The sequence below is a fragment of the Chiloscyllium punctatum genome, chromosome 19 (genome assembly GCF_047496795.1).
Source record: "Chiloscyllium punctatum isolate Juve2018m chromosome 19, sChiPun1.3, whole genome shotgun sequence".
NCBI classification, from domain to species: Eukaryota; Metazoa; Chordata; class Chondrichthyes; order Orectolobiformes; family Hemiscylliidae; genus Chiloscyllium; species Chiloscyllium punctatum.
The window spans coordinates 59,729,136-59,743,189 of NC_092757.1; the positions used below are offsets into that span (position 1 = coordinate 59,729,136).

General features: G+C 43.2%; 1 protein-coding gene and 1 long non-coding RNA gene across 4 annotated transcripts in view; one reads left to right on the forward strand and one right to left on the reverse strand.

The window, feature by feature from the left end:
* Positions 1–9,799: 9,799 nt before the first annotated feature.
* The window catches only part of LOC140491386 (uncharacterized), a 148,080-nt gene continuing 143,825 nt past the window's right edge, over positions 9,800–14,054 (forward strand). For all 3 annotated transcript variants that reach the window (XR_011963303.1, XR_011963301.1, XR_011963302.1), the window contains exon 1: positions 9,800–9,948. This is a non-coding gene — a long non-coding RNA (uncharacterized lncRNA). The remainder of the gene's footprint in view (positions 9,949–14,054) is intronic.
* Positions 10,322–11,662, reverse strand: LOC140491384 (claudin-4-like). Its single transcript, XM_072589493.1, has one exon. It carries the CDS (start codon positions 11,500–11,502, stop codon positions 10,870–10,872), a length of 633 nt encoding a protein of 210 aa, XP_072445594.1. The 5' UTR covers positions 11,503–11,662; the 3' UTR covers positions 10,322–10,869.

The window sequence follows — 14,054 nt, forward strand, 5'->3', positions numbered from 1 at the left end:
CTATAAGTAGAATCTGATGGATTGAGGTACTATAATGGAGAATACACCAGTTGAATGATAACTGATAGTTCACTCCCAAGCTTGTTTAAATTTTAACTCAGCATTTTGGCTCTGATTGGTCAAGGCATTGCACTGAGGACTGAACCAAAGTATGACTGTCACCCATTTTATTAACTTTAAAACAGGTGCGATGTGAATACATGTTATTCTGGCTACACAAAAAAGTCAATGTGCATTCATGTATGTAGATTCCACTATGAACATACGCCACATTGCAAGCCTGACTAACAATCTTAAATTGTTGTCAACATAATCCCTAACACACTCAGAATTATTTAGCAAGTGTTGTCCAGTTGTAGAATGACATTTAATGTTGGACTTTTAAAACTTATTTTGTAACCATAAGCTACTTTTTACTTTGGAAATTCAATAATACTAACACTTTACACCCTGGTTGATATTATTTTTCTAATTTGACATGCTTTTGGCTCCATTGTTTTGTTACCCAAAAAGGAGTATGCAAGCCTTTTACTTAAGTATTCCTCCCTTAGGTGACAGACAAAAGGTAGGGGACTGATTCAGAATTTATTTAAACAAACTCTTCTTTATTGAACTTGATAAGTACCAATACTTAGTTACCAGTATAATGTTACCAATACTTAGCTAACATATAACATTTGGCTTGAATCAATGACTACCCCAAATTGAGTGAAATGGCCAAATTTGTTCTCCATGTAGATCATGCCTCATGGTTCTTTATTCTCTCTGAAGGTGATTTCAGGGCACAAGCTTGTCAAATCTGGCCACAAAGGCTTCTCCTGATAAACATCCTTTGTTCTGCTAAGCTATCTGAAAATGTACTCCATCCAGAAAGTTCTTTGGGATTCAGCCAATGAATTGATCAAAGCTTGATTACATTGTTCAATCCCCGCCAATGGAGTTTACTAGTAAACTACTCCCAAATGTTTATAGCAGTTGTAAACAGTGGCATTCCATACTCCATGTAAGATAGTATGGTCCCAGTATATCTAGAAACAACCAGAAAACCTACCTTAATTGGTCAACACAGGAAACTGCAGGTCACAACATATCCTGGCACACGGTGGCATTCCATACTCCATTTAAGATACTATGGTACCAGTATGCTTGAGACAACCATAGAACCTACCTTATTTGTTCAACACAGGAAACTACAGTTCACATCCCAGTGGAAGTTTTACCTGAGGTCAGAGTTTAAACTAGCATGACCAAAATTCCCGACATACTTGATTTTAGCTCTTAACCAATGTGATTGCCATTTCTGCTGCTGTCCATCTTTCCACAGTTTCATGGTTGGTTCTTGAGGTACTTTGCAGGCTCCTTTGACCTAATCATGAGGATATTCACTGACCATTGATCTGAGTGTTTGATAGTACCATTTTCAAGCTCTTTGTGGAAGGGAGTGGTAAAATGAAAACTTTAACTGACTTATATCATGATTGCTCATAATGTTTTGAAAATGTTGAGATATGAATTTTTATTCCTTATCTTACTCAAACCAGAATGAATGAAGAAATGGGTGGAAATGAAGGAAAGGAGCAGAGTGGTGCTAATGCATTCAGGTAGGATGTTATAGATCTGGGGCGCCTTCTTGAGTGCTTCCAAATTGGTCTTCTGTTCAATGAGGTAGTGGCCCAGAATATCACAGCCCTCCATGAATGGGAATACTGAACATGTTATAATTATAGATGAATGCAGTTAATGCAGAGCATCCTGCCTCAAAGTTATCACATCACAGAGAATAAACCTTCACTTTTATTCCAAATAATAGTGCAAAATGAAAAGCTATGCAGTCTAAGATGTATATTGAATAGAGGATGCAGCAGGATTGCCAGCTGGTCCAGAGCAATCAGCATATTGAAAGCTAAGTGCCCATGAATTCAAGTCATCTGGAGTGGGTGGCTATAGGTTTCTGACATGTCTTTTGTCATTCATTAGACACAGTCCTGTCATCTTGGAATTGGTGAGGTCTGTCCTGGGTCATTTCAGCACACTGAACATCAGCTTCCTACTCAGCGGACACCTTCCACTCATCCATTTCTTCAGACCCTGAACTGACTTAAGCACAATCCCCAGACTGACTGGAGCACATTCTTGCCTGAGTTATCCTTCTCTTTGGTAAAAACAAGGACTGCAGATGCTGCAGGGCCCCAGCTATGCCTGTCACTTTGTTGGCTACGCAGAACAGTCCATCTTCCGTAGTTACACCAGCCCCACTCCCCACCTCTTCCTCCGCTACATTGGTGACTGCATTGGCGCCACCTCATGCTCCTGTGAGGAGGTTGAGCAATTCATCAACTTCACCAACGCATTCTACCCCGACCTTAAATTCACCTGGACCATCTCTGACACCTCCCTCCCCTTCCTGGACCTCTCCATCTCCATTAATGATGACCGACATGACACTGACATTTTTTACACACCCACCGACTCCCACAGCTACCTGGATTACACCACTTCCCACCCTATCTCCTGCAAAAATGCCATCCCGTATTCCCAATTCCTCCGCCTCCGCCGTATCTGCTCCCAGGAGGACCAGTTTCACCACAGAACACACCAGATGGTCTCCTTCTTTAGAGACCGCAATTTCCTTTCCCACGTGGTTAAAGATACCCTCCAATGCATCTCATTCACATCCCGCCCCTCCACCCTCAAACCCCACCCCTCCAACCGTAACAAGGACAGAACGGCCCTGATGCTCACCTTCCACCCTACAAACCTTCGCATAAACCACATCATCCACCAACATTTCTACCACCTCCAAATGGACCCCACCACTAGGGATATATTTCCCTCCCACCCCTTTCCGCTTTCCGCAAAGACCGTTCCCTCCATGACTACCTGGTCAGGTCCACACCCCCAATAACCCACCCTCCCTTCCTGGCACCCTCCCCTGCCACTGCAGGAATTGCAAAACCTGCACCCATACCTCCTCCCTCACCTCTATCCAAGGCCCAAAAGGGGCCTTCCACATCCATCAAAATTTTACCTGCACATCCACCAATATCATTTATTGTATCCGTTGCTTCCGATACGGTCTCCTCTACATTGGGGAGACCGGACGCCTCCTAGCAGACCACTTTAGGAAACATCTCTGGGACACCCGCACCAATCAACCCCACTGCCCTGTGGCCCAACATTACAACTCCCCCTCCCACTCTGCCGAGGACATGCAGGTCCTGGACCTCCTTCACCACCGGTCTCTCACCACAAGACGCCTGGAGGAAGAACGCCTCATCTTCTGCCTCGGAACACTTCAACCCCAGGGCATCAATGTGGATTTCACTAGTTTCATCATTTCCTCTTCCCCTACCTCGCCCCAGCTCCAACCCTCCAGTTTGGCACCATCCCCATGACCTGTCCTACCTGCCTATCTTCCTTTCCACCTATCCACTCCACCCTCTTCTCTGACCTATCACCTTCATCCCCACCCCCATTCACCCATTGTACTCTTTGCTACCTTCCCCCACCCTCCTCTCTGACCTATCACCTCCATTCCCACCCACATTCACCTATTGTACTCTTTGCTACCTTCCCCCACCCTCCTCTCTGACCTATCACCTCCATTCCCACCCACATTCACCTATTGTACTCTTTGCTACCTTCCCCCCCCCTCCTCTCTGACCTATCACCTCCATTCCCACCCACATTCATCTATTGTACTCTATGCTACTTTCTCCCCACCCCACCCCCTCTCATTTATCTCTCCACTCTGCAGTCACCCTGCCTCTATTCCTGATGAAGGGCTTTTGCCCGAAACGTTGATTTTCCTGTTCATCGGATGCCGCCTGACCTGCTGTGCTTTTTCAGTTCCACTCTTATCCTTCTTGTTCACTGTTTTCAGATTTTATGCTGTTTAGACAATGGCATTCCTTGCTTCTCACTTTTGCTGGTCCATGTCATTCATTCAAGGTGATTTCCTGCTTTTGGAATTCCATGTGGTTCAGCATAGCATCTCCCCTTTTGCAATGTATGATAGAGAGAGTAGGAATATCTGGATTACTCCCAGTGCTACGAGCTAGTGCGGGGCAGGAATAGGCAGATTGAGCAGATGACTGGCTAAGGAGCTGGTGTATGGGAGAAGGATTCACATTTTTGGATCATTGGAAGCTGTTTTGGGGTAGAAGTGACCTATACAAGAAGGACGGATTGCACCTAAATTGGAAGTGGAGTAACATTCTGGAAGGGAGATTTGTTTGAGCTGCTCGGGAGGATTTAAACTGTAAGGTGGGGGTGGGGGTGGGACCCAGGGAGAAAGTGAGGAAAGAGATAAATCTGAGATGGTTACAATTGAGAACAAAGGCGAGTCAAACAGTTAGGGCAGGCAGGAACAAAGCAGAGAACAAGGTAGGACTGATAAATTAAACTGCATTTATTTCAATGCAAGGGGCCTAACGGGGAAGGCAGATGAACTCAGGGCATGGTTAGGAACATGGGACTGGGATATCATAACAATTGGAGAAACATGGCTCAGGGATGGTAGGACTGGCAGCTTAATGTTCGATGATACAAATGCTACAGGAAGGACAGAAAGGGAGGCAAGAGAGGAGAGGGAGTGGTGTTTTGATAAGGGATAGCATTACAGCTGTACTGAGTGAGGATCTTCCCAGAAATACATCCAGGGAAGTTATTTGGGTAGAACTGAGAAATAAGAAAGGTATGATAACCTTATTGGGATTGTATTGTGGACCCAGTAATAGAGGGAAATTGAGAAACAAACTTGTAAGGAGATCTCAGTTATCTGTAAGAATAATAGGGTGGCCATGGTAGGGGATTTTAACTTTCCAAACATAGACTGGGACTGCCATAGTGTTAAGATGGAGTGATATTTGTTCAGTGTGTACAAGACAATTTTCTGATTTAGTATGTGGATGTACCTACTAGAGAAGGTGCAAAACTTGACCTACTCTTGGGAAATAAGGCAGGGCAGGTGACTGAGGTGTCAGTGGTGGAGCACTTTGGGGCCAGTGACCATAATTCTATTAATTTTAAAATAGTAATGGAAAAGAATAGACCAGATCTAAAAGTTGAAGTTCTAAATTGGACAAAGTCCAATTTTGACGTTATTAGGCAAGAACTTTCTAAAGCTGATTGGGGACAGATATTCACAGGTAAAGGTATAGCTGGAAAATGGGAAGCCTTCAGAAATGAGATAACAAGAGTCCAGAGAAAGTATAATCCTGTTAGGGTGAAAGCAAAGGTTGTTAGGTATAGGGAATGTTGGAATACTAAAGAAATTGAGGGTTTGGTTAAGAAAAAGAAGGAAACATATGTCAGGATAGATCCAGTGAATCCTTAGAATAGTATAAAGGCAGTATGAGTTTACTTAAGAGAGAAATCAGGAGGGCAAAAAAGGGACATGAGATAGCATTGGCAAATGATGAGGGCAGACCGGTGGACATGATCTACATAGACTTCAGTAAGACGTTCGACAAGGTTCCCCATGGGAGACAGGTTAGCAAGAGTTGGATCTCATGGAATACAGGGAAAGCTAGCCATTTGGATAGAGAACTGGCTCAAAGGTAGAAGACAGAGGGTGATGGTGGAGGAATTTTTTTAGACTGGAGGCCTGTGACCAGTGGAGTGCCACAAGGATCAGTGCTGGGTCCACTACTTTTCATCACTTACATAAATGATTTGAATGTGAGCATAAGAGGTATAGTTAGTAAGTTTACAGAGGACACCAAAATTGGAAGTGTAGTGGACAGTGAAGAAGGTTACCTCAGATTACAACAGGATCTTGATCAGATAGGCCGATGGGATGAGAAATGGCAGATGGAGTTTAATTTAGATAAATGTGAGGTGCTGCATTTTGGGAAAGCAGATCTTAGCAGGACTTATACATTTAATGGTAAGGTCCTAGGGAGTGTTGCTGAACAAAAAGACCTTTGTTGCTGAACAAAGTGCAGGTTCATAGCTCCTTGAAAGTGGAGTCACAGGTAGATAGGATAGTGAAGAAGGTGTTTAGTATGCTTTTCTTTATTGATTAGATTAGATTACTTACAGTGTGGAAACAGGCTCTTCGGCCCAAAAGTCCACACCGACCCGCCGAAGCGCAACCCACCCAGACCCATTCCCCTACAATTACCCCTTCACCTAACACTACAGGCAATTTAGCATGGCCAATTCACCTAATCTGCACATTTTTTGGATTGTGGGAGGAAACCGGAGCACCCAGAGGAAACCCACGCAGACACGGGGAGAATGTGCAAACTCCATTCAGAGAGTCGCCTGTGGCGGGAATTGATCTCAGGTCTCTGTCACTGTGAGGTAGCAGTGCTAGCCAGTGTGCTATCGTGCCAAGTATTGGTCATAGTATTGAGTACAGGAGTTGGGAGGTCATGTTGCGGCTGTACAGGATATTGGTTAGGCCACTGTTGGAATATTGTGTGCAACTCTGGTCTCCTTCCTATCGGAAAGATGTTGTGATACTTGAAAGAATTCAGAAAATGTTTACAAGGATGTTGCCAGGGTTGGAGGACTTGCGCTACAGGGAGAGGTTGAATAGGCTAAGGCTGTTTTCCCTGAAGTGTCGGGAGACTAAGGGGCAACCTTATAGAGGTTTATAAAATCATGAGGGGTATTTATAGGGTGAATAGGCAAAGTCTTTTCCCTGGTTTGGGGTGTCCAGAACTAGAGTGTATAGGTTTAGGGGGAGAGGGGTAAGATATAAAAGAAACTTAAGGGGCAATATTTACACACAGATGGTGGTTCGTGTATGGAATGAGCTGCCAGAGGAAGTGATGGAGGTAAAAACAATGACTGCAGATGCTGGAAAGCAAATACTGGATTAGTGGTGCTGGAAGAGCACAGCAGTTCAGGCAGCATCCAACGAGCAGCGAAATCGACGTTTTGAAGGGCTTTTGCCTGAAACGTCAATTTCGCTGCTCATTGGATGCTGCCTGAACTGCTGTGCTCTTCCAGCACCACTAATCCAGAGGAAGTGATGGAGGCTAGTATGATTGCAACATTTAAAAGGCATCTGGATGGCTATATGAATAGGTAGTGTTTGGAGGGATATGGGCCAGGTGCTGGCAGGTGGGACTAGATTGGGTTGGGATATCTGGTCAGCATGGACGAGTTGGACCGAAGGGTCTGTTTTCATGCTGTACATCTCTATGACTCTAAGTCTGCCATTCAGTCATAATCAGCCCGCTGTTTGATGTTTCCTTGGGATTGGAGATTGGTCAGGAAGACAATGCACCTTGCTCCTAATCCAAGTTCCTCTCCAGCCAGAAGGGTGGATAGGAGATTGGGTAACTAATAGAAGTTAGAAATAATGGGAAGGGCAAATATACTATTGGCCTTTATTTCAAAAAGAATGGAGTATAAAAAAGAGAAGTTTACAAGGTACAAGTCAAACCACAATACTTTTGGTATTACCTAAAGAAAGATATATTGGCATTCAAGGCAGTCCATGGAAAGTTCACTAGTCTGATCCAGGGTATGGAGGGATTTTCTTATGAGGAGAAGTTGAGTAAATTGGGCTGAGATGAGACCTATTGAAACATACAGCATTCTTAGGGCCTTGACAGGGTAAATGCAGAGAGTTGGTTTTCCTTATGAAAGACTCTAAGACCAGAGAACGTAATCTCATTGTGAGGGCTGTCAACTTAAGACCAATGATGAATCTGTAAAATTCTCTACTGACAAGAGCTGTCAAGGCTAGGTTGTTAAGTATATTCAAGTCTGAGATCAACAGATTTCTAATAGTAAGAGAATAAAGGTTTATTCAGCTAAGACAGGAAAATGATGAGATATCAGATCATCGATGAATTAACTGAATGGTGAAACAGACTCAATGAGCTGAATGGCCTAAGACCAAAGGCCTACTTCTGTATTGACATTTTATTGTTCAATAGCTGATAGATATATCCCAAAGTCATTGTGAAAAAGAGTTATTTTAAACTTTGGATTGTCTAAAACTTGGTAAAGATCAATCATTGGAAAGGATGGCTATGCATAAAGTTGACAAATCACAACTGGATCAGATCCATCTGAGGATACTTAGAGAAGTAAGGATGGAAGCTGCAGAGACTGTGGTCATAATTTTCTAATCTTCTTTATATTCAGAGATGATGCCAGAGGATTGAAAAATTGCAAATGTTATGCCTTTATTCAAAAAAGTAAAGGAGAAGCCAGATTGCCCTCAATGGTGGAAACGCTTCAAAAGGCAAGAATCCAAGATAAAACTGACAGTGACTCAGACCAGTTTGGAACAATTAAAGAAGGCCAGCACAGCTTTGTTAGAGACAAATCATATTTAACTAAGTAGTGATTGATATGGAATGGATGAATTTCCAAAGCTGTTTGACAGTGTCACATCACAGGCTTATCAGTTTGTTAACACTGATTAAATAAAAGGGGTGATAGGATGGATACAAAGTTAGCGGAGTGACAGGAAATAGAGAAGTGTAGTTTTAAAGTGGAGAATGGTATATAATACAATTCCCTGTGATTACTTTTAGGTCCATTGAATTTCTTTTGCACATTAATTACTTTGATTTGGGTAGGCACAATTAAAAGAATTTCCAGATGACTCAGAATTTGGGGGTATTTGTAGTGTGATGATAATTCTGGTAAGCAGACAACCTAGTGAAATGGTGGAAACATTAGCACATAAATGAAATTTAATTCTATAAAGTGGTACATTTTTGTTGGAAGAATGATGAGACAACATAATCTTAAAAAGGTAGAATTCTAAAGGAGGTTGTGGCAGTGGGACATGGGAATGTGTGTTAACATATAGAGAGAAGGGTGCAGACTGAGTATGTTTAACAATACACATTGGAGTCTTGAATTTATAAATACAAATAGGAGAGTACAAAAGTCAAGGTGAATCTTTAAAAACTGCTCTGGCTGCAATTAAAGTATTGTGACTAACTCTCAGTACCATACCTTGTGAAAAAGGTAAAGGGGAAAACAGATGATGTTGGTACGAGACTGGCTGAGGGTCTTCAAATTACAATCAATTGATTGGAAAATCTTAGGGAATGGGTAAGGGAGAGATTTTAAAAAAAGGTATTTAAAATCATGCAGGATTGGGACAGAGTAGATGGAGAGAAGCTGAGCCCATTGGCAGAGGTGTCAAAACCCAGGTCACGATTGAAGGGGAACCACAAAATAATCAAGGCCACCTGAGGAAGATCTTTTATACAGTGATTAGTCAGAAACTGAAATGTTGAATTTAGTGAGGGCAGATCAAATCAAGGTTTTCAAAAACAGCTAATTATTGGAGTAGAAATGCACACAGGTCCACCTGGGTAAAGTCAGTGTATTTCTGCTACAGAGGATCAGTAGACAAAATGGGCAGAATGTCTTCCTTCTCTGCTTTAACCATTCTCGGAATCTACCTCCGTTTCCTCTTCAAAAGATGGTAACGTCATGATACTATTTGTGGGCTAAAAATCCCAAAGTTTCACGCTATTTCTTCTATTAACTTGGGTTCGAACCCAATCAGGGCAGCTAAAGAATTTTAAAATTGGGAATTTGTGTGCTATGATAACCACATTACGTTGATCGTGCTCGCATCCAAGTGTTTTGTAATTGCCATCGTTAGTCGGTCTAACCGACCTGACTCCAGATCCACAGCAATGTGGATGACTGAAGCACCCTCGCTAGCCCGTCAGTTCACAGATATTTAAGAATCCGGGTCAATAGTCCTTGGGAAGTAAAAGACTATTCTCTCCCCCCATGAAACCCACACCAGGGAGGCCTTGGTGTTAGCTGGGGGGGGGGGGGCAGGGCAGTTTCTGCGGTCATTTCTTCGACAAGGACTAAGAGGAAAGACTTTGTTTATAGTAACGGAAAGACAGAGCGAGCGACGGCAAACTCGTCTGGCGCTTCCAGTAAGGCGGCAAAAAAAAATTATCCAGGTTTTGCGTGCAAGCCGGCGGCGTGAGGGCTCAGGTAACAGCCGCTATTGTCAGCTTTTGCCCATTTCCGTTGCGTAGGAATTAGCGGATCAACAAGAGAGCAGCAAGTTGGAACAATCAGGGATCACACCCTGCCTTAAGAGATGGCGCGATAAAAGAAACGTAACTGAGCTCTATTGCAGCCTTCTTCCACCCCAAGGACTCTCTCTTTCTCCCCCCTCCCCCCAATCATCAAATAATTCCAATAATCAGCCCTACATAAAAATCGCCTGCTGCTACCTCAATTACAGAGATTTGTTACATATTTACCGGGACTCATCACGGTTAGGCAAGTTCTAAAGTAGCATTTTAACATGAACGCTGCTGAGCAATCTACAAAGGATTTAAACTCAATGCGGATACAACAGTTTAGGGATACACAATCTTATTTATTTCAAAAAATGTATTAAATATTGGATATAATGTAAACTATTCGAACGCGAGTTTAATTACATTAAAACAAGCTTTTAAAAAAAACGATATAAAAAAGTAATCTTAGATTGACGCAGATTAATGGGATCCACTAACAAATAGCGGCAAAAATTCTATCGCTGTACATTAGTGTCCGATTCTCGTGTTACCATTCACACATACTCGACTTGTAAGAAACAGTCCTTCTCACACGAAATTACCGACTCCATTGCTAAACTAGTTTTTCTCCCCCCCCCCCCCCAAACAATTAAAGCTAATCTCCCCCACCCCATGTTTAAGAGATTTGGGGATCGATATTTTAAAAAGTTGCGCCAAGTGAATTCGTGAGCTTTCTTTTGGATGGTACGTTGAACCCGCACTAAGTTACGTGGCAAGTCTATGCTCGAAAGAGCTCACAGTCCAAACAAAACGCGCTTGACAAAACTAAACGATATAGTGTCATTTTTTCGAAGTAACGGTGACCAGCCGAATGGGCCCGTTCCGTCTACACGTAGTTCTTGCTCGGAGCCGTAGATCTGGCCACAGAGTATTTTGCCGAGTACGTGTTGTCTTCTTTGGGAGGGCAGGAGCAGCAGAGCAGAGCCCCTCCGAGGATCAGCAGACCCGAGGTCCCCCAACCGATGTACAAGGAGGCTCCCAGCTCCCTCCTCTGGGCGTCCGTCACCAGTGGGTTGTAGAAATCCTTGATGATGGTGTTTGCAGACCAGGACACTGGGATCAGGGTGAGCACTCCAGCCAGGATGAAGACGATTCCAGATACAATGGTAACTTTAGCCTTCGTTACCTCGTTTTCTATACAGTTGGTACACTTGCCTCCCACGATGGAGATCAGAATGCCCAGGACTCCCACCACAATAGCAATGACGGTCAGAGCTCTGGAAGCCTGTAGGTCTTGCGAGAGGGCCAGCAGCGAGTCGTACACCTTACACTGCATCTGCCCGGTGCTCTGAACAATACAGTTCATCCAAAGCCCTTCCCAAATGATCTGCGCCACCACGATGTTGTTCCCAATGAAAGCGGTCACTCTCCACATGGGAAGGACGCAGGTGATAATGGCTCCCAGCCACCCGAACACACACAGGGCGATGCCCAGAATCTGGAGTCCCATTGATGCCATTTTCAGTTACTGCTCTTGTCAGCTGTAGAAGACTAATGTGTTGGCTGCTGTCTCAGTCTGTTCTAAAAGCTATAGCCCCAACACAACGGTACTTATTGAATGCACGTGGGCGGATAGTATCGTTTCAGCCCCGATCCTCCGCCCCCCAATTACCTCAACACAAGAAACCTGAGTTTCGACTCCGGTTCCACATCCATCGCTTATTCCAATTGGTCCACGGGGACGTGCGTCAGCTACATTTTAAAGGGGGCGCTGGAAGATATTTTCCAATCGTTGAGATTACGAAATATATTGAGAAATAGTCATGTGTCGATTGATGTAATGTGATTGATTGTCGATTCCTATAATTTGAAATTATTTTGTCAGCCTTAAGTGAGACGCGTTTGTCATCCCTGTAATGTGTTGGTTAAATTATACCCCAGCCTAATCTCGGTTTCGGTGATCGAACTCGATGCGAGAGTTTACATCCACACCCAACGGTTCCCAGGAACAAACACCAAAGACTAGGTATCCAAAACAAAAACGAAATTTGTTGGATGTGGAAGGTTAAAATGGGAATTATTGTTGGAGGTCTTTGCAGTCAATCTGTACACAAAACTATCTTACAATAACAACTGACCGGCTAATCGTTTATTCTTGATGGATCTCAGCTGTTCCTTGAATTGTGCCATTTCTATTCACCAAAACAGAAACCGTGGTTTGCTGAAGTGATTTTACACTTTTAACACTGACATTGGTGAATCGGTTACTTGTTTTCGGCCCGTTTTGATTTTATTTCAACTGAAAGCAATGGGAGTGAAAAATCGGAAAATGGGCGGCAGAAACTCACTCACTCTCCAATTCCACCTGCTCGCAAAAGTAGAAAAGTCACTGCAATATATTGACAATGTCTTGATCTCCCGATATACGGGATTGACAAAAATTGAAAACCGTTGTTGACCCTGATTGGGTGCCAGTTTCAGAATCATGTGCCACACGTTTCCTTTTTGCTGATTTACATACCTGCCGTGAGCACAAAACTACCTTTACAGCCGTTGTCATTTTACCTACGGCCATTTCCTGGTGCTAGGCAACGACCATACATGATTGCAGAGTGCAAAGTGAAGTTAGACATCTGTGGCTACATAGAGATTTCATTTCCTCAGAAAGCAATCCTGAGTCTTTTTCCCAAAAAAACTTCAGCACAGTCTCTGATGAATTGGAGCAAAGTCACTCAAATGAGACGAGAAGCATTCGCCCTTAATGTGAAGTCTTACAGAAATTCAGGATGTCCCCAGTGCATTTTTTTCACAACCGATTGTTTTTTAAATGTACAGCCTCCTAGTAACGTAGAAAACACAGACACAACCTGCGCGCACCCCACCCTCCGATTGTTACTTTGTATGCATCTTATTTGTATTCAGGCATTGTATCCACTCTGCCTCCTAACTTTTTGCTCGATGTGCCCACTTATTTTTCCCCAATTGTAATCATAAAGTCTTGCGCGCGCACACGCATATCTTGTCCTAACAATTCGAAATGGCTAATCTTCCTATACCAATTCTGGGGGCTATTAATGTTTAGTTCTGTGTTAATATGATAATTTACTGGATGATAGCTGCGGTAAAGACAAAGTTGCACAACCAGCCAATGTCTATGTCTGGTTCTGTTTGAGCGACAGGCAGTCAGCGTGCTGCATAAGAACTTCGAAGCTTACTTCTTAACCCTTTCGTTGAGATGTATCTGAGTACCTTTTGCCTACAAGCTCGAGAAGGTAGGATTATTTCAGGGATATTTTTGTACAAAAGCAGCAGCATTCAGTCAATTAAACTCAACGCATTTAGGTTAGAGAGGAGATGTTTGTCCTCCTGTCAGTAAGCATATCAACACTCACTGTCAAAGACAGTATACAAGAACAATTTGAAATGGAATTGGAAGTTAACCAATCTATGTATCATCCAGTCTAAGTTCTCAGACACACCCATGAAGTGAAGTAGCAATATTGACAAGAAAAAAATAACCTCAGCACCAAAAAATACATAACTTGACAGTGCTGTCGGCAGTTTTAATTCATACTTTATTGTTCATTATATGTTAGTATGTGTTTTTGTGCTGTTGTTGGGGGTATGTTTGACTCTATAACTGTGGTTAGGATAAAGTGAGGACTGCAGATGCTGGAGATCAGTCATAAAGTGTGGCACCGGAAAAGCACAGCCAGTCAGGCAGCACCCCAGGAGCAGGAGATGAAGAAGAGCTCTCCTGATGAAAAGCTTATGCTCAAAACTTTGACTCTCCTGCTCCTCGGATGCTACCGAAGATGCTCAGGTGTTTTGAGCCTAAATGACCCCAAACATTAGTTTGCTCTCTCTCCATGGGTGCTGTCTGACTCACTGTGATCTCCAGCATTTGTTGCTTCAGGACAACCAAGGCATGTTAAGCCACTTGTTGGAGTCAATTTTTTTTAACTCTGACTTGTTTGCAACGGATTGGATCACAAATGACTCATGCATAGTGCCAGTAGGACATCACCTCACATCCTCCTGCTTTGTTTCTTACTGCATTGATTAATATAT